Here is a 20867-nt window from a genome sequence, read left to right on the forward strand (position 1 = left end):
ACGGCGCTGTGCAGTGGCCAGGTACTGAGGCCACGTAACGACGCTGTGCAGTGGCCAGGTACTGAGGCCACGTAACGGCGCTGTGCAATGGCCAGGTACAGAGGCCACGTAACAGCGCTGGTACTCCCACTAACGTGCTGCCCAGCAACCATTTTCTTTGTGTCTTTGTGTCCTCTAGAATGTCTTTGTATACATTGTAAAAGGCCAGGACCAAACCATGGATAACGGTCCAGGACCATTAGTCCTCATCCTCCAAACTTTACAGTTTGCAAATTACGCACTCAGGCAGGAAGCGTTCTACTAGCGTTCTCCAACTGTAAACTCGCCAGTCAGATTGCCAAGAGGTGAAGTGTGATTAGTCCCCCCAGCAAGGGCGTTACCACTGCTCCAAGTAGCCTGCTGTACTCCCTCCATCCAATGAGGGCCATGGAAAGCCAATCCATGTACTTCCTGACGTCCAGATCTTGTGCTGACATTCCTTCCCGTTGGAACTCTTCTGCGCCTCAGCGCTTGTCTTGTGTGGTGTATTGCGCCTACTACACGTCACAGTAACAGTGCTTACAGGTGGCCAGAGTGGCACTAGCAGGGCAGAGATCTGGCGCACTGAAAAGGTGGCATCTATAGACAGTCTATAGACTGTCTATAGACAGACAGTGAAAAGATAGACAGTCATTAGTTAGACACCGTATGGTCGACAGGGTCCAAAGTCCGACACCACAAAAAAATGTGTTTTTTTTCTTCTGTTTTTGTGTTGTTTTTTTGTTTTGTTTTTTACAACTTTTGCCTCATTAACTGTCCATGTCACAAACTATTACCTTTTAGTAAAGTTGTGGCGAACGAAGCGGAGCGAGACACCGAGCCCGAAGCGTGGCGAGTGTAACGAGCCCGCGAGGGGATGAATTTTACCAAACTTGGGTTAAAAAGGTTTAACAACACACACACAAAAAAAAATTGTGTCTGACTTTTGACCCTGTCTGACTTTTGACCCTGTCTGACTTTTGACCCTGTCTGACTTTTGACCCTGTCTGACTTTTGACCCTGTCTGACTTTTGACTGTCAACCATGTAGCGTCTGACTAATGACTGTCTATCTTTTAAATGTGTATGAGCTATACCACACGCCTATGGCAGTCATTGCGCTCTCCAGTATGACCCATTCTACTGCCAGAGTGTGACTATGGAGACGTCAGGGCAGTACGCTTGATGTCGCGCACCTGTTAGCAAGAAGTATGACTGAATACAGATTACAAGAGGTGTCCACATACTTTTGGAAATGTAGGGTATACGTGTGATAGTAAAATCTGTGAATACAAGTTATCAGGGCTTATGTTATCAGGGCCTGTGAGCTGCAGGCCGTGCAGGAATTCCGGCAAGTCTGCTCGTATTTTTAAGGCAGCAATCATCCATTACCGTGATTGGAGCCCCAGGTTTTTTTTAACTTTAAATATATTTAATTCTGTCTTCGAGATCTGGTAGTGGCCGGTGCACCGGTTCTTTTATACAACCCGTCTGCTTTATTCTCCTAGATATGGTAGTGGCCGGTGCACCGGTTCTTTTATACAACCCGTCTGCTTTATTCTCCTAGATCTGGTAGTGGCCGGTGCACCAGTTCTTTTCTACAACCCGTCTGCTTTATTCTCCTAGATCTGGTAGTGGCCGGTGCACCAATTCTTTTATACAACCTGTCTGTGCTTTATTCTCCTAGATCTGGTAGTGGCCGGTGCACCAATTCTTTTATACAACCTGTCTGTGCTTTATTCTCCTAGATCTGGTAGTGGCCGGTGCACCAATTCTTTTATACAACCTGTCTGTGCTTTATTCTCCTAGATCTGGTAGTGGCCGGTGCACCGGTTCTTTTATACAACCCGTCTGCTTTATTCTCCTAGATCTGGTAGTGGCCGGTGCACCAATTCTTTTCTACAACCCCGCCTGTGCTTTATTCTCCTAGATCTGGTAGTGGCCGGTGCACCAGTTATTTTATTCAACCCCGTCTGCTTTGTTCTCCGAGATCTGGTAGTGGCCGGTGCACCAGTTCTTTTATTCAACCCCGTCTGTGCTTTGTTCTTCGAGATCTGGTAGTGGCCGGTGCACCAGTTCTTTTCTACAACCCCGTCTGTGCTTTGTTCTTCTAGATCTGGTAGTGGCTGGTGCACCAATTGTTTTATACAGTCCCGCCTGTGCTTTGTTCTCCTAGATCTGGTAGTGGCTGCTGCACCGGTTCTTTTATACAACCCGTCTGTGCTTTATTCTCCTAGATCTGGTAGTGGCCGGTGCACCGGTTCTTTTATACAACCCGTCTGCTTTATTCTCCTAGATCTGGTAGTGGCCGGTGCACCAATTCTTTTATACAACCTGTCTGTGCTTTATTCTCCTAGATCTGGTAGTGGCCGGTGCACCAATTCTTTTATACAACCTGTCTGTGCTTTATTCTCCTAGATCTGGTAGTGGCCGGTGCACCAATTCTTTTATACAACCTGTCTGTGCTTTATTCTCCTAGATCTGGTAGTGGCCGGTGCACCGGTTCTTTTATACAACCCGTCTGTGCTTTATTCTCCTAGATCTGGTAGTGGCCGGTGCACCGGTTCTTTTATACAACCCGTCTGCTTTATTCTCCTAGATCTGGTAGTGGCCGGTGCACCAATTCTTTTATACAACCTGTCTGTGCTTTATTCTCCTAGATCTGGTAGTGGCCGGTGCACCAATTCTTTTATACAACCTGTCTGTGCTTTATTCTCCTAGATCTGGTAGTGGCCGGTGCACCGGTTCTTTTATACAACCCGTCTGCTTTATTCTCCTAGATCTGGTAGTGGCCGGTGCACCAATTCTTTTCTACAACCCCGCCTGTGCTTTATTCTCCTAGATCTGGTAGTGGCCGGTGCACCAGTTATTTTATTCAACCCCGTCTGCTTTGTTCTCCGAGATCTGGTAGTGGCCGGTGCACCAGTTCTTTTATTCAACCCCGTCTGTGCTTTGTTCTTCGAGATCTGGTAGTGGCCGGTGCACCAGTTCTTTTCTACAACCCCGTCTGTGCTTTGTTCTTCTAGATCTGGTAGTGGCTGGTGCACCAATTGTTTTATACAGTCCCGCCTGTGCTTTGTTCTCCTAGATCTGGTAGTGGCCGGTGCACCAGTTCTTTTATTCAACCCCGTCTGCTTTGTTCTCCGAGATCTGGTAGTAGCCGGTGCACCAGTTCTTTTCTACAACCCTGTCTGCTCTTTGTTCTTCTAGATCTGGTAGTGGCCGGTGCACCAGTTCTTTTCTACAACCCCGTCTGTGCTTTGTTCTTCTAGATCTGGTAGTGGCCGGTGCACCAGTTCTTTTATTCAACCCCGTCTGTGCTTTGTTCTCCGAGATCTGGTAGTGGCCGGTGCACCAGTTCTTTTCTACAACCCCGTCTGTGCTTTTTTCTTCTAGATCTGGTAGTGGCTGGTGCACGAATTGTTTTATACAGTCCCGCCTGTGCTTTGTTCTCCTAGATCTGGTAGTGGCCGGTGCACCAGTTCTTTTCTACAACCCCGTCTGTGCTTTGTTCTTCTAGATCTGGTAGTGGCTGGTGCACCAATTGTTTTATACAGTCCCGCCTGTGCTTTGTTCTCCTAGATCTGGTAGTGGCCGGTGCACCAGTTCTTTTATTCAACCCCGTCTGCTTTGTTCTCCGAGATCTGGTAGTGGCCGGTGCACCAGTTCTTTTCTACAACCCTGTCTGCTCTTTGTTCTTCTAGATCTGGTAGTGGCCGGTGCACCAGTTCTTTTATTCAACCCCGTCTGTGCTTTGTTCTCCGAGATCTGGTAGTGGCCGGTGCACCAGTTCTTTTATTCAACCCCGTCTGTGCTTTGTTCTCCGAGATCTGGTAGTGGCCGGTGCACCAGTTCTTTTATTCAACCCCGTCTGTGCTTTGTTCTCCGAGATCTGGTAGTGGCCGGTGCACCAGTTCTTTTCTACAACCCCGTCTGTGCTTTTTTTTTCTAGATCTGGTAGTGGCTGGTGCACGAATTGTTTTATACAGTCCCGCCTGTGCTTTGTTCTCCTAGATCTGGTAGTGGCCGGTGCACCAGTTCTTTTATTCAACCCCGTCTGCTTTGTTCTCCGAGATCTGGTAGTGGCCGGTGCACCAGTTCTTTTCTACAACCCTGTCTGCTCTTTGTTCTTCTAGATCTGGTAGTGGCCGATGCACCAGTTCTTTTCTACAACCCCATTTCTCTGACGTCCTAGTGGATGCTGGGAACTCCGTAAGGACCATGGGGAATAGCGGCTCCGCAGGAGACTGGGCACAAAAGTAAAGCTTTAGGACTACCTGGTGTGCACTGGCTCCTCCCCCTATGACCCTTCTCCAAGCCTCGGTTAGATTTTTGTGCCCGGCCGAGAAGGGTGCACACTAGGGGCTCTCCTGAGCTTCTTAGTGAAAGTTTAGTTTTAGGTTTTTTATTTTCAGTGAGACCTGCTGGCAACAGGCTCACTGCATCGAGGGACTAAGGGGAGAAGAAGCGAACTCACCTGCGTGCAGAGTGGATTGGGCTTCTTAGGCTACTGGACACCATTAGCTCCAGAGGGACCGAACACAGGCCCAGCCTCGGAGCTCGGTCCCAGAGCCGCGCCGCCGGCCCCCTTACAGAGCCAGAAGCAAGAAGAGGTCCGGAAAAATCGGCGGCAGAAGACATCAGTCTTCAACAAGGTAGTGCACAGCACTGCAGCTGTGCGCCATTGTTACTCAGGCACACTTCGGTCACTGAGGGTGCAGGGCGCTAGGGGGGGGCGCCCTGAGCAGCAATGTAAACACCTTGGCTGGCATAAATACACCACATATAACCCCCAGGGCTATATGGATGTATTTTAACCCCTGCCAGAACTCACCAAAAAGCGGGAGAAAAGGCAGCCGAGAAGGGGGCGGAGCCTATCTCCTCAGCACACGGGCGCCATTTTCCATCACAGCTCCGCTGGAAGGACGTCTCCCTGACTCTCCCCTGCAGTCCTGCACTACAGAAAAGGGTAAAAAAGAGAGGGGGGCACTAATTTGGCGCAGTTTTGATACTAACAGCAGCTATAAAGGGAAAAGCACATTTTATAGTGGTATTCCTGTCTATATATAGCGCTCTGGTGTGTGCTGGCATACTCTCCCTCTGTCTCCCCAAAGGGCTAGTGGGGTCCTGTCCTCTATCAGAGCATTCCCTGTGTGTGTGCGGTGTGTCGGTACGATTGTGTCGACATGTTTGAGGAGGAAAATGAGATGGAGGCGGAGCAATTGCCTATTATAGAGTTGTCACCCCCTAGGGAGTCGACACCTGAGTGGCTGAGCTTATGGAAGGAATTGTGTGACAGTGTCAGTTCTTTACGAAAGACAGTTGACGACATGAGACAGCCGGCTACTCAGCTTGTGCCTGTCCAGGGGTCTCAAACGCCATCAGGGGCTTTAAAACGCCCGTTACCTCAAATGGCAGACACAGACACGGATACTGACTCCAGTGTCGATGATGAGGAGACAAACGTGACTTCCAGTAGGGCCACACGTTACATGATTGCAGCAATGAAAAATGTATTGCATATCTCTGATAATACAAGTACCACTAAAAAGGGTATTATGTTTGGTGAGAAAAAACTGCCTGTAGTTTTTCCTGTATCCGAGAAATTAAATGAAGTGTGTGATGAGGCGTGGGTTTCCCCCGATAAAAAACTGATAATTCCTAAAAGGTTATTGGCATCATGCCCTTTCCCGCCAGAGGATAGGGCACGTTGGGAAACACCCCCTAGGGTGGATAAAGCGCTAACACGCTTGTCTAAAACAGGTAGCACTACCCTCTCCTGATACGGCCGCCCTAAAGGAACCTGCCGATAGAAAGCAGGAGAATATCCTAAAATGTATATACACTCACACGGGTGTTATACTGCGACCAGCAATCGCCTCAGCCTGGATGTGCAGTGCGGGCGTGGCGTGGTCGGATTCCCTGACTGAAAGTATTGATACCCTAGATAGGGACAGTATATTACTGACTATAGAGCATTTGAAAGATGCATTTTTATATATGCGTGATGCACAGAGGGATATTTGCCGACTGGCATCAAGAGTTAGCGCGCTGTCCATTTCTGCAAGAAGAGGTTTATGGACGCGGCAGTGGTCAGGTGATGCGGATTCTAAAAGGCACATGGAAGTATTGCCTTATAAGGGGGAGGAGTTATTTGGGGTAGGTCTATCAGACCTGGTAGCCACGGCAACTGCTGGAAAATCCACATTTTTACCCCAGGTAGCTTCTCAACCTAAGAAGACGCCGTATTATCAGGCGCAGTCCTTTCGGCCCCATTAGGGCAAGCGGGCAAAAGGCGCCTCATTTCTGCCCCGTGGCAGAGGGAAAGGAAAAAGGCTGCAGCAAACAGCCAGTTCCCAGGAACAAAAGCCCTCTCCCGCCTCCGCAAAGTCCTCAGCATGACGCTGGGGCTTTACAAGCGGACTCAGGCACGGTGGGGGCCCGTCTCAAGAAATTCGAGACGTCTCCCCCCTCGCCGTTTCATAAAGTCTGCTTTACCGACGTCTCCCTCAGACAGGGAGGCAGTATTGCAAGCCATTCACAGGCTGTATTCCCAGCAGGTGATAATCAAGGTACCCCTCCTGCAACAGGGAAAGGGGTACTATTCCACACTATTTGTGGTACCGAAGCCGGACGGCTCGGTGAGACCAATTTTAAATCTAAAATCATTGAACACTTACATACAAAGGTTCAAATTCAAGATGGAGTCACTCAGAGCAGTGATTGCAAACCTGGAAGAAGGGGACTATATGGTCTCTCTGGACATCAAAGATGCTTACTTACATGTCCCAATTTACCCTTCTCCAAGGGTACCTCAGGTTTGTGGTACAGAACTGTCACTATCAGTTTCAGACGCTGCCGTTTGGATTGTCCACGGCACCCCGGGTCTTTACCAAGGTAATGGCCGAAATGATGATACTCCTTCGAAAGAAGGGAGTGTTAGTTATCCCTTACTTGGACGATCTCCTGATAAGGGCAAGATCCAGGGAACAGTTGGAAGTCGGGGTAGCACTATCTCAGATAGTGCTGCGGCAGCACGGTTGGATTCTCAATATTCCAAAATCGCAGCTGATCCCGACGACACGCCTGCTATTCCTAGGGATGATCCTGGACACAGTCCAGAAAAAGGTGTTTTCTCCCTGAGGAGAAAACCAGGGAGTTATCCGAACTAGTCAGAAACCTCCTAAAACCAGGCCAAGTGTCAGTGCATCAGTGCACAAGGGTCCTGGGAAAAATGGTGGCTTCCTACGAAGCAATTCCATTCGGCAGATTCCACGCAAGAACTTTCCAGTGGGACCTGCTGGACAAATGGTCCGGATCGCATCTTCAGATGCATCAGCGGATAACCCTGTCACCAAAGACAAGGGTGTCTCTCCTGTGGTGGTTGCAGAGTGCTCGTCTTCTAGAGGGCCGCAGATTCGGCATTCAGGACTGGGTCCTGGTGACCACGGATGCCAGCCTGCGAGGCTGGGGAGCAGTCACACAGGGAAGAAATTTCCAGGGCTTGTGGTCAAGCCTGGAGACATCACTTCACATAAATATTTTGGAGCTAAGGGCCATTTACAATGCCCTAAGCCAAGCAAGACCTCTGCTTCAAGGTCAGCCGGTGCTGATCCAGTCGGAAAACATCACGGCGGTCGCCCACGTAAACAGACAGGGTGGCACAAGAAGCAGGAGGGCAATGGCAGAAGCTGCAAGGATTTTTCGCTGGGCGGAAAATCATGTGATAGCATTGTCAGCAGTGTTCATTCCGGGAGTGGACAACTGGGAAGCAGACTTCCTCAGCAGGCACGACCTCCACCCGGGAGAGTGGGGACTTCACCCAGAAGTCTTCCACATGATTGTAAACCATTGGGAAAAACCAAAGGTGGACATGATGGCGTCCCGCCTAAACAAAAAATTGGACAGGTATTGCGCCAGGTCAAGGGACCCTCAGGCAATAGCTGTGGACGCTCTGGTAACACCGTGGGGGTACCAGTCAGTGTATGTGTTCCCTCCTCTTCCTCTCATACCAAAAGTACTGAGAATCATAAGAAGGAGAGGAGTAAGGACTATACTCGTGGCTCCGGATTGGCCAAGAAGGACTTGGTACCCGGAACTTCAAGAGATGCTCACGGCGGACCCGTGGCCTCTACCTCTAAGAAGGGACCTGCTCCAGCAAGGACCCTGTCTATTCCAAGACTTACCGCGGCTGCGTTTGACGGCAGTGCGGTTGACCGCCGGATCCTGAAGGTAAAAGGCATTCCGGATAAAGTCATCCCTACCCTGATCAAGCCAGGAAGGATGTAACCGCAAAGCATTATCACCGCATTTGGCGAAAATATGTTGCGTGGTGCATCGGCCAGTAAGGCCCCGATGGAGGAATTTCAACTAGGTCGATTCCTGCATTTCCTGTAAACAGGAGTGTCTATGGGCCTAAAATTGGGGTCCATTAAGGTTCAAATTTCGGCCCTGTCAATTTTCTTCCAGAAAGAACTAGCTTCAGTTCCTGAAGTTCAGACGTTTGTAAAAGGGGTACTGCATATACAGCCTCCTTTTGTGCCTCCAGTGGCACCTTGGGGATCTCAATGTAGTTTTGGGGTTCCTAAAGTCACATTGGTTTGAACCACTTGAATCTGTGGAGTTAAAATATCTCACATGGAAAGTGGTCATGTGGTTGGCCCTGGCCTCGGCCAGGCGCGTGTCAGAATTGGCGGGCTTTATTCTGTAAAAGCCCTTATCTGATCTTCCATTCAGACAGGGCGGAATTGAGGACTCGTCCTCATTTTCTCCCTAAGGGGTTTCAGTGTTTCATCTGAACCAACCTATTGTGGTAACTGCGGCTACTAGTGACTTGGAGGACTCCAAGTTGTTGGACGTAGTCAGGGCCTTGAATATATATGTTTCCAGGACGGCTGGAGTCAGGAAATCTGACTCGCTGTTTATCCTGTATGCACCCAACAAGCTGGGTGCTCCTGCTTCTAAGCAGACTATTGCTCGTTGGATTTGTAGTACAATTCAGCTTGCACATTCTGTGGCAGGCCTGCCACAGCCAAAATCTGTAAAAGCCCATTCCACAAGGAAGGTGGGCTCATCTTGGGCGGCTGCCCGAGGGGTCTCGGCGTTACAACTTTGCCGAGCAGCTACTTGGTCAGGGGCAAACACGTTTGCTAAATTCTACAAATTTGATACCCTGGCTGAGGAGGACCTGGAGTTCTCTCATTCGGTGCTGCAGAGTCATCCGCACTCTCCCGCCCGTTTGGGAGCTTTGGTATAATCCCCATGGTCCTTACGGAGTTCCCAGCATCCACTAGGACGTCAGAGAAAATAAGAATTTACTTACCGATAATTCTATTTCTCGTAGTCCGTAGTGGATGCTGGGCGCCCATCCCAAGTGCGGATTGTCTGCAATACTTGTACATAGTTATTGTTACAAAAATCGGGTTATTATTGTTGTGAGCCATCCTTCCAGAGGCTCCTCTGTTATCATGCTGTTAACTGGGTTCAGATCACAGGTTATACGGTGTGATTGGTGTGGCTGGTATGAGTCTTACCCGGGATTCAAAATCCTTCCTTATTGTGTACGCTCGTCCGGGCACAGTATCCTAACTGAGGCTTGGAGGAGGGTCATAGGGGGAGGAGCCAGTGCACACCAGGTAGTCCTAAAGCTTTACTTTTGTGCCCAGTCTCCTGCTGAGCCGCTATTCCCCATGGTCCTTACGGAGTTCCCAGCATCCACTACGGACTACGAGAAATAGAATTATCGGTAAGTAAATTCTTATTTTGTGCTTTGTTCTTCTAGATCTGGTAGTGGCCGGTGCACCAGTTCTTTTATTCAACCCCGTCTGCTTTGTTCTCCGAGATCTGATAGTGGCCGGTGCACCAGTTCTTTTCTACAACCCCGCCTGTGCTTTGTTCTTTTAGATCTGGCAGTGGCCGGTGCACCAATTCTTTTCTACAACCCAGTCTGTGCTTTGTCCTTCTAGATCTGGCAGTGGCCGGTGCACCAATTCTTTTCTACAACCCTGTCTGTGCTTTGTTCTCCTAGATCTGGTAGTGGCCGGTGCACCAGTTCTTTTATACAACCCCGCCTCTGCTTTGTACTAGTGAGAGCTGACATTCTAAAGGTGAGGGGCAGACAGACAGGGGTGACACAGATGGGGTAGGTAGTGAGTGTGGGTTAGGATGGGAGATGGCTGGGTTTGGTGAAGAAGTGTGTCTTGAGAGCCCATCTGAAGTTTTGTCGAGAGGTAATTTAATAATAATTGAATTTTGTAATTTCTCAAGCGCATATGTGCTTGTGTCCCGGTCTTCGTCTGTTCACAATTCCGCATACACGCTCGTACTTTGCTTGGCCTGCGCTACTCCGTAACGTCTCTCTTGCTGCAGTTGGGCATAAGTTGCAGACTCATTAATGTAAGAGAACCTGGAGCAGTACCCGCTCTGCGTCAGGCCCAGTATTTGCGTTTTATTTCTTTATTGGGGGGGCCACCTGAGCTTGGTCTTGGCACGTGGTCCAGTTCACAATGGAAATCTTTTGGGAGCTTCTTTCTGATCTTTGGCAGCAGTTGATACTTTCCACTCTCTCCTTCCTCCAGCACTGCGTTGTAGTCAGGGAGAATCCTGCGGCTGGCCTGCAGCCATAGTGACAGGAGCGATAGACGTGAGCTGGGAGTGATGGGGTGATCGGTCTGTGTACACTGTACTGTATAGCGTGCACTCAGCATAGGGAGAGCAGTGAGGACACGGCCCTGTAACGGAGGGTATAACCCCTTGCAGGCCAGGAGCAGCCCCAGTTCCCCTGCAGGAAGTACCGTGTCATTGGGCAGTTACTCGCCTCCGCGAGCCTGTAATCCGTTTTGGTTTTGTGGGAAAGGTCGCACATAATTGACAGTCATTTCATTGATTCCAGCATTTAGCTTCTGGGCGCAGACGTGTCAATTTTCTGCGGTTACTTATGCTATATTGTAATCACAATAAATACTTTTACACGAGCCTGTAACGGGTAATGCAGAATGAACGCGTTCTAGAAGAAAGAGAAGAAAGGAGGAGGGGATAAGCGAAGGGAAACAAAAAATCAATGGAAAGACAGAATGAGCGCTGCAGTGTTGCAGCCAGTCGTGGGCGTAAGGGCAGAAAATGACCCTAATTCCCAAAAGTGGGTGCATTGGGAGGAATAGGGCAGGTTCATAAATGCAGTGGAAAGAGGACTCTGGCTACTTTTATTTTACAATTGGGTATTATTAATCTGCCCCATGTGTAGCCGGCTTTACTTAAATCTTATCCTCTAAAGCAGACAGTGTGTCTGGTGAGACATGACTGCTGCGAAGGGTCCTGCGGGGACACTATGGATCCAAATAAAGAGGACCAGAGTGAGAATACCATTGACGGCATTTCCGTTGTGGGACGCTGGTTACTGGACTCCACCTTTATATTTACAGAAGATAGAGTGTTCCTTTTTCAGCATCGCGCCTTGTCCTCTCATGTTCTGCTGACAATGGGGCTGTCTGACTGGTTCTCATTATTTTGCCTGAGAAAATGTAAAAGGAAATTATTGTAACATGAAGCCAGGTGCACCGCTGTGAGGCATCATTATGTAACAACAAAAATGAAACCAATTCTTCTGGTTAATGTCCATATAATTACACAATGTTTGCTAAACATAGAATGTGACGGCAGATAAGAACCACTTGGCCCATCTAGACTGCCCTGTTTTTTTTACCTTTATTGTTGCCTCAAACCCTATTTGATTAGGGATGGCCATCGATGATTCATAATCATCAGTGGTTGTTGGCCAATGTAGAATCCTTTTTCCATCGATGGGGGAGAACCAGATGGTTTACCTCCATCGATGCCATGGCATAACCAAATATATTTTTTTTTTAACTAGGTGCTGGGACACAGAGCATTGCCCCACCCCCAACACATGTGAAGCCATGCCCCCGGGTCCTGATTGGCCCAAGGCTTACTCATTACTAAAGTAGGGGGTGACCATTGATTGGTAAAACCATTGATGGTTCCCTTACAGGTGTTTTCCCACCATCGAGGTTATCCATCAATGCTAATCATCGATGGATAACCCACGGATGGCCATCCCTATATTTTGATTCTTATTTCTTTGTGAAGATATCCTTATACCTATCCCATGCATGTTTACATTGGCCCATACACAGTAGGTGATTCTCTCCAGGAGCGATATCGCCTGGTGTTTCCCCTCCCGGGCCGGTGACAGTGTGCGTTATCACACAGTGATGTCATGCCGTGGCCGACCCGAAGATGCATCATCTGACGATATTGTTGCGCTGCATGTACAGACGAAGGACCCCCAGGAGCGTGCACCGGCCGTCATCGGCACCATACACACTCTCTAGCATGTATTAAAAATCACAGTGCAAACATTTTATTAAAAGGTTTTCTACCTGTACGTTCTAATGGTCTCTTATCTCATACCCACCAAAATAACTAGTAACATATTTTTATTTTATTCCAATTTCCTACCCAGCAATGATTGATTGGTGCATAGAACTGTACATGTTAAATTATCACAGTCATGCATAGGGCGATATCCTATTAGCAGCAGTACTTTACCACTGCTAATAGAATCGCCGGGGGCTATACTATTAGCCCCAATGGCAGCACTTATCGGAGATCGCTTTGGGTGCCTCGGGCATCGATAAGGTGACACCGGAGCCGCGATAACACATGGGTTTAGGGACTTATCCCCACCCCGTTTGTTTTCTTGCTATCGCGGGTCCAATTTTGACCAATTAAAATGGCCTCTAATTGTGTATATATCGGCGTAATGACCATAGGTCATTAATCGCGGTATCCGGCAGTTTTGATCACCCGAAATTGCATCGGGGCTGAGAGGATACCGCCCATAGTGTTTTTACATTGTGTTAAAGGGACAGTTACTTCATAGAAACCCAGGGGTACCGATCCCTTACACTGGCACTAAGCAGCCTGGGAATGTAGTGGTGTTTAGGGACTGGTATATTGGTGCTGTGACTAACCGCTAAGAGAGACAAATAAAACTCCTTTAATATTACAGGTTGAGTATCCCATATCCAAATATTCCGAAATACGGACTTTTTTGAGTGAGACTGAGATAGTGAAACCTTTGTTTTCTGATGGCTCAATGTACACAAACTTAGTTTAATACACAGTTATTAAAAATATTGTATTAAATGACCTTCAGGCTGTGTGTATAAGGTGTATATGTAACATAAATGCATTCTGTGCTTAGACATAGGTCCCATCACCATGATGTCTCATTATGGTATGCAATTATTCCAAAATACGGAAAAATCCCATATCCAAAATACCTCTGGTCCCAAGCATTTTGGATAAGGGATACTCAACCTGTATAAACAAAATGAAAGCACGTTTTACAGACTGGCGCTTGAGGGTAATTCAGTATATTGGGGCAGATGAATTACGCCTGGGGAAGTGATAAACCAGTGATAAGTGCAAGGTGATAACGCACCAGCCAGTCGGCTCCAGTATGTACATTGACAGTTAGGAGCTGATTGGCTGGTGCATTATCACCTTGTACTTATCACTGCTTTATCACTTCTCCAGGGGTAATACAGCTGCACCATTGTCCTCCTGTTTGGTATAACAGAATGGATGGATGAGCCATCTTTATTTTTATTAAATTATGTTTTTTTGTGGGCATTGCTTGAGGTTGCCAAAGCCCCCATTTCATCCTTCAAACCCTCCCCATAAACTTCTCACCTACTTGGCTTTCTGAGTCCTATCCCCAATCCCCCTCCCTCTTCTCTCCAAAGCTTTTCAGGGACCCCACCAAGTCAATCGATTTTACCAAGTGGCAATTAAAAATATGTTGGTCCTCCCACATAGACATTTTCTTGGTGGTTTCTCCGTAGTTGGAATGACCGGTGTATTTTCCCACATCATTATGTAATGGGGAGGTCAGACAGCTACTGTTGGGATGGTCAGAATTAATCTTGCGTCCAGTGAACACCTACAGCCATCTCCCCGAGGCCTATTCGCTTCCCGTTTGTTGTATCTGCCACTAATCCTTTGTGCATGAACATTGCGGAGCTGTAGATGCTGATGCCCTGTAATATTTGGCTCATCAAAAAGTACTGTGACTTCAATTTATATAATGTCTCTTTAGTCGACGCATTCTTATTTAGCTGCCGTCTGCAGAGACGTACGTGCTCCGAGTGTTCCCCAGTGACCCTCAGATATTTCCCTCTGTTTTGAGTCAGTGCCCCATATCATTACTATATAACCTGCATGGGGCCGGCTGTAGGAAGCTGCTTATTCAGGACTTGCACTGTGGCTGTGGGATGCTCCATGTATTAATAAGCTGTGTTTTCCCCCCCCTAGAACTACATACTCCTTCAGTTATGGAAGATCCTGGTGATCGTTCTCAGGACAGCTCACCCCATCCAGATGACCAGCCCGCCTCCCCATCTTGTGATGGACAAAATACTGAAATGCAAGAAGAGCCTGGACTTGTGTCTGAAAGCAAAGAGAAGCCCCAGGAACATCGATCCCCTCTGGTGTCCGTCTCGGATGATGGAATCCAGTTACCGGAGGAGACCTGTGAAATTCAGCAGCCACCCCAGCTTGGTGCACAGGCTGCTGGTGAGGTTGGTGACTTGGGAGGTCCAGACTTGGTGCATATAGCCACCGTGCCTCAGGCCTCAGACCCTGATAAATCTGAAACTGTGATCCCTGAAGACTCCACCACCCAGAATACTCCAGATGTGGAGGACAATGTGGATGAGGCCCTGGACTTGAGCAGCCACTTTGACACAATTGGCACCAAAGAGCTTCTCTCTAACATTCACATTACACTGTCACAGGAGACTTTACTGGAGGAGATAGAGACAGAGCTGAGCTCGGCAGAGACGGACTACAAGTTGCAGAATGGGATGAGTAAGGGGGGGCGGACTCTTAGTATGCTGGAGCAGTGCGTCCAGAACAAGTATCTGCAGCAGGAAAACACCATTAAAAGGTAAATCCGATGCATCTTTCCCAATATATTATTGCACAATAGTCGCCCAGGGCCTGATAACAGAGGTGGACGCAAATCCCATTGCAACTGCAAAGTCGTACGCAGCGAATCTGAGAAAATATGCTAATGATGCTGCCTCAGGGTTTTTGGTAAGAAACGCCCACTGATGGCGTCTCTCGGTCCGCCACGTGCGTACAAAGACGCATCATCGATTGCCAGAGCGTAGAATGTCCATTGCAAGTAAGTTGCGTCACAGGCTCAGACACGCCTCCAAAATGGTCGCCACACGCCTGCATTAATTACCTCCCACAAACACTCGCTGCCTGTCACTCACTTTGCGAATACATTCCCACTGCGTCCGCCATGGCTAATTAATTGCCCACTGATGTATTCTATGCCTGCGATTATATAGTACCCAGCCTACTTACTATAGTGTAAGCCGTACATAATAAATCTTTGCCACCGTCTTCTGTCTCCTCAACACTCTGTATATTGGCTGATTTCTGTGCATTTACCTATGGAATGACCAGGCGTCTACAACCAGCTGCAGTACCCTGGTATAATGCAAAACCGTTACAGAAATGTGTTTCAGGTGTCGCCCCCATAACACGATGTCACTGTACTATAACGCAAAATACAGATTGTGGCTAAAAGCAGGTGAAATATTTTATTTATGGTGGGTATGGACACAATACTGCAGAATACCGGAGGTTTTGTGTGTCTCTTGCAGGACCGACATAAAGGGGGAGATTCAAATGTTTGAAAAGTCGGTTGGGTGTCTGTTTTTTCCTGTCTATTAGATAGGAAAAAACAGACACCCAACTGACTTTTTAAACATTTGAATCTCCCCCAAAGTGTCTAATCTGGCTACTTGGGTATAATATGCATTATAATAGAAGGTGACAATGTCCATATATAAATAGCTATATACCATGACCACGGTTCCGGACGCAGAGCGGAAGGGCATCCTGTATTTTCCTCGGGTCTGTTTCAGCAGCACACAACCCATACTGTCCTATGTGGCCGCGTTGTGCACTAATCCGAGTGGGAGCAATTGACAATGTGCTCATCATATGCAGAGGTATTCTGCCTTAGCAGGAATATGCCACGTGTCCATCTCAGTGTATGGTTGTGTGTGTTGTATATTTGTGAGGGTGTAGACTTGTTTCTCTTCCATTGAGACATGACTCTATTGCATATGTTTCCTAGTAAATGAGTGCAGGCCCCGACTCCAAAGTTCCTTTTAGTAACTGTAACGTTGGGTCAAAAATTGTGGCGCGGCGCGGACAGAGGAGAATGTGGAACAGGTTGGGGTGTGCTGCGGACAGAGGAGAATGTGGAACAGGTTGGGGTGTGCTGCGGACAGAGGAGAATGTGGAACAGGTTGGGGTGTGCTGCGGACAGAGGAGGATGTGGAACAGGTTGGGGTGAGCTGAGGTGTGCTGCGGACAGAGGAGGATGTGGAACAGGTTGGGTGTGCTGTAGCATGGCGCGGACAGAGGAGAATGTGGAACAGGTTGGTGTGTGCTGCGGTGTGCTGCGGACAGAGGAGAATGTGGAACAGGTTGGGGTGTGCTGCGGCGTGGCGCAGACAGGGCAGAATGTGGAACAGGTTGGGGAGTGCTGTGGCATTGTGCGGACAGAGGAGAATGTGGAACAGGTTGGGGTGTTCTGCGGCGTTGCGTGGACAGAGGAGAATGTGGAACAGGTTGGGGTGTGCTGCGGACAGAGGAGAATGTGGAACAGGTTGGGGTGTGTTGCGGTGTCGCACGGACAGAGGAGAATGTGGAACAGGTTGGGGTGTGTTGCGGTGTCGCACGGACAGAGGAGAATGTGGAACAGGTTGGGGTGTGCTGCGGTGTCGCATGGACAGAGGAGAATGTGGAACAGGTTGGGGTGTGCTGCGGACAGAGGAGAATGTGGAACAGGTTGGGGTGTGCTGCGGACAGAGGAGGATGTGGAACAGGTTGGGGTGAGCTGAGGTGTGCTGCGGACAGAGGAGGATGTGGAACAGGTTGGGTGTGCTGTAGCATGGCGCGGACAGAGGAGAATGTGGAACAGGTTGGGGTGTGCTGCGGTGTGCTGCGGACAGAGGAGAATGTGGAACAGGTTGGGGTGTGCTGCGGCGTGGCGCAGACAGGGCAGAATGTGGAACAGGTTGGGGAGTGCTGTGGCATTGTGCGGACAGAGGAGAATGTGGAACAGGTTGGGGTGTGCTGCGGCGTGGCGCAGACAGGGCAGAATGTGGAACAGGTTGGGGAGTGCTGTGGCATTGTGCGGACAGAGGAGAATGTGGAACAGGTTGGGGTGTGCTGCGGTGTCGCACGGACAGAGGAGAATGTGGAACAGGTTGCGGTGTGCTGCGGACAGAGGAGAATGTGGAACAGGTTGGGGTGTGCTGCAGCGTGGCGCGGACAGAGGAGGATGTGGAACAGGTTGGGGTGTGCTGTAGCGTGGCGCGGACAGAGGAGAATGTGGAACAGGTTGGGGTGTGCTGCGGCGTGGCGCGGACAGGGCAGAATGTGGAACAGGTTGGGGTGTTCTGCTGCGTTGCGTGGACAGAATGTGGAACAGGTTGGGGTGTGCTGCGGCGTTGCGTGGACAGAGGAGAATGTGGAACAGGTTGGGGTGTGCTGCGGACAGAGGAGAATGTGGAACAGGTTGGGGTGTGCTGCGGTGTCACACGGACATAGGAGAATGTGGAACAGGTTGGGGTGTTCTGCGGTGTCGCATGGACAGAGGAGAATGTGGAACAGGTTGGGGTGTGCTGCGGCGTGGCGCGGACAGGGCAGAATGTGGAACAGGTTGGGGTGTGCTGCGGCGTTGCGTGGACAGAGGAGAATGTGGAACAGGTTGGGGTGTGCTGCGGACAGAGGAGAATGTGGAATAGGTTGGGGTGTGCTGCGGACAGAGGAGAATGTGGAACAGGTTGGGGTGTGCTGCGGACAGAGGAGAATGTGGAACAGGTTGGGGTGTGCTGCGGTGTCGCACGGACAGGAGAATGTGGAACAGGTTGGGGTGTGCTGCGGTGTCGCACGGACAGAGGAGAATGTGGAATAGGTTGGGGTGTGCTGCGGACAGAGGAGAATGTGGAACAGGTTGGGGTGTGCTGCGGACAGAGGAGAATGTGGAACAGGTTGGGGTGTGCTGCGGTGTCACACGGACATAGGAGAATGTGGAACAGGTTGGGGTGTTCTGCGGTGTCGCATGGACAGAGGAGAATGTGGAACAGGTTGGGGTGTGCTGCGGCGTGGCGCGGACAGGGCAGAATGTGGAACAGGTTGGGGTGTGCTGCGGCGTTGCGTGGACAGAGGAGAATGTGGAACAGGTTGGGGTGTGCTGCGGACAGAGGAGAATGTGGAATAGGTTGGGGTGTGCTGCGGACAGAGGAGAATGTGGAACAGGTTGGGGTGTGCTGCGGACAGAGGAGAATGTGGAACAGGTTGGGGTGTGCTGCGGTGTCGCACGGACAGGAGAATGTGGAACAGGTTGGGGTGTGCTGCGGTGTCGCACGGACAGAGGAGAATGTGGAACAGGTTGGGGTGTGCTGCGGACAGAGGAGAATGTGGAACAGGTTGGGGTGTGCTGCGGTGTCGCACGGACAGAGGAGAATGTGGAACAGGTTGGGGTGTGTTGCGGTGTCGCACGGACAGAGGAGAATGTGGAACAGGTTGGGGTGTGCTGCGGTGTCGCATGGACAGAGGAGAATGTGGAACAGGTTGGGGTGTGCTGCGGACAGAGGAGAATGTGGAACAGGTTGGGGTGTGCTGCGGTGTCGCACGGACAGAGGAGAATGTGGAACAGGTTGGGGTGTGCTGCGGTGTCGCACGGACAGAGGAGAATGTGGAACAGGTTGGGGTGTGCTGCGGCGTTGCGTGGACAGAGGAGAATGTGGAACAGGTTGGGGTGTGCTGTAGCGTTGCGTGGACAGAGGAGAATGTGGAACAGGTTGGGGTGTGCTGCGGTGTCGCACGGACAGAGGAGAATGTGGAACAGGTTGGGGTGTGCTGCGGTGTCGCATGGACAGAGGAGAATGTGGAACAGGTTGGGGTGTGCTGCGGTGTCGCACGGACAGAGGAAAATGTGGAACAGGTTGGGGTGTGCTGCGGACAGAGGAGAATGTGGAACAGGTTGGGGTGTGTTGCGGTGTCGCACGGACAGAGGAGAATGTGGAACAGGTTGGGGTGTGCTGCGGTGTCGCACGGACAGAGGAAAATGTGGAACAGGTTGGGGTGTGCTGCGGACAGAGGAGAATGTGGAACAGGTTGGGGTGTGTTGCGGTGTCGCACGGACAGAGGAGAATGTGGAACAGGTTGGGGTGTGTTGCGGTGTCGCACGGACAGAGGAGAATGTGGAACAGGTTGGGGTGTGCTGCGGTGTCGCATGGACAGAGGAGAATGTGGAACAGGTTGGGGTGTGCTGCGGTGTCGCACGGACAGAGGAGAATGTGGAACAGGTTGGGGTGTGCTGCGGTGTCGCACGGACAGAGGAGAATGTGGAACAGGTTGGGGTGTGCTGCGGCGTTACACCAAGGACAGAAGAAAGTCAGCCACTATGAAGCACTGGAATGTCTCTCGGGTCAAGGTCTAATATAGAACTTCCAGGTACACCTGTCACAGCACAGGGAAATCTCACAGGCAGTGCACTGACTGCACAAGGCTCTCCCTGGAGTAGCCCCGGTGTATAATGCTACTGTATCCTGCCGGTATCCTATATCCTCTCCGCTACTGTATCCTGCTGGTATCCTATATCCTCTCCGCTATTGTATCCTGCTGGTATCCTATATCCTCTCAGCTACTGTATCCTGGCGGTATCCTATATCCTCTCCGCTACTGTATCCTGCTGGTATCCTATATCCTCTCCGCTATTGTATCCTGCCGGTATCCTATATCCTCTCCGCTATTGTATCCTGCCGGTATCCTATATCCTCTCCGCTATTGTATCCTGCCGGTATCCTATATCCTCTCCGCTACTGTATCCTGCCGGTATCCTATATCCTCTCAGCTACTGTATCCTGGCGGTATCCTATATCCTCTCCGCTATTGTATCCTGCCGGTATCCTATATCCTCTCCGCTACTGTATCCTGCTGGTATCCTATATCCTCTCAGCTACTGTATCCTGCCGGTATCCTATATCCTCTCCGCTACTGTATCCTGCCGGTATCCTATATCCTCTCCGCTACTGTATCCTGCTGGTATCCTATATCCTCTCAGCTACTGTATCCTGCCGGTATCCTATATCCTCTCCGCTACTGTATCCTGCTGGTATCCTATATCCTCTCCGCTATTGTATCCTGCTGGTATCCTATATCCTCTCAGCTACTGTATCCTGCCGGTATCCTATATCCTCTCCGCTACTGTATCCTGCTGGTATCCTATATCCTCTCAGCTACTGTATCCTGCCGGTATCCTATATCCTCTCAGCTATTGTATCCTGCCGGTATCCTATATCCTCTCCGCTATTGTATCCTGCTGGTATCCTATATCCTCTCCGCTATTGTATCCTGGCGGTATCCTATATCCTCTCCGCTATTGTATCCTGCTGGTATCCTATATCCTCTCAGCTACTGTATCCTGGCGGTATCCTATATCCTCTCCGCTATTGTATCCTGCCGGTATCCTATATCCTCTCCGCTATTGTATCCTGGCGGTATCCTATATCCTCTCCGCTACTGTATCCTGGCGGTATCCTATATCCTCTCCGCTATTGTATCCTGCCGGTATCCTATATCCTGGCGGTATCCTATATCCTCTCCGCTATTGTATCCTGCTGGTATCCTATATCCTCTCCGCTATTGTATCCTGTCGGTATCCTATATCCTCTCCGCTATTGTATCCTGCTGGTATCCTATATCCTCTCCGCTATTGTATCCTGTCGG

General features: G+C 49.8%; 1 protein-coding gene across 2 annotated transcripts in view; it reads left to right on the forward strand.

Annotated features, from left to right (window-relative positions):
- Positions 1 to 20867, forward strand: part of CCDC186 (coiled-coil domain containing 186) — a 119301-nt gene that overhangs the window by 5651 nt on the left and 92783 nt on the right. For both annotated transcript variants that reach the window (XM_063962553.1, XM_063962554.1), the window contains exon 2: positions 14355 to 14988. In XM_063962553.1, the coding sequence (XP_063818623.1) occupies positions 14375 to 14988 (614 nt within the window). In that variant the 5' untranslated portion in view covers positions 14355 to 14374. The remainder of the gene's footprint in view (positions 1 to 14354; positions 14989 to 20867) is intronic.

This window comes from Pseudophryne corroboree, chromosome 3 (genome assembly GCF_028390025.1).
Source record: "Pseudophryne corroboree isolate aPseCor3 chromosome 3, aPseCor3.hap2, whole genome shotgun sequence".
NCBI lineage: Eukaryota > Metazoa > Chordata > Amphibia > Anura > Myobatrachidae > Pseudophryne > Pseudophryne corroboree.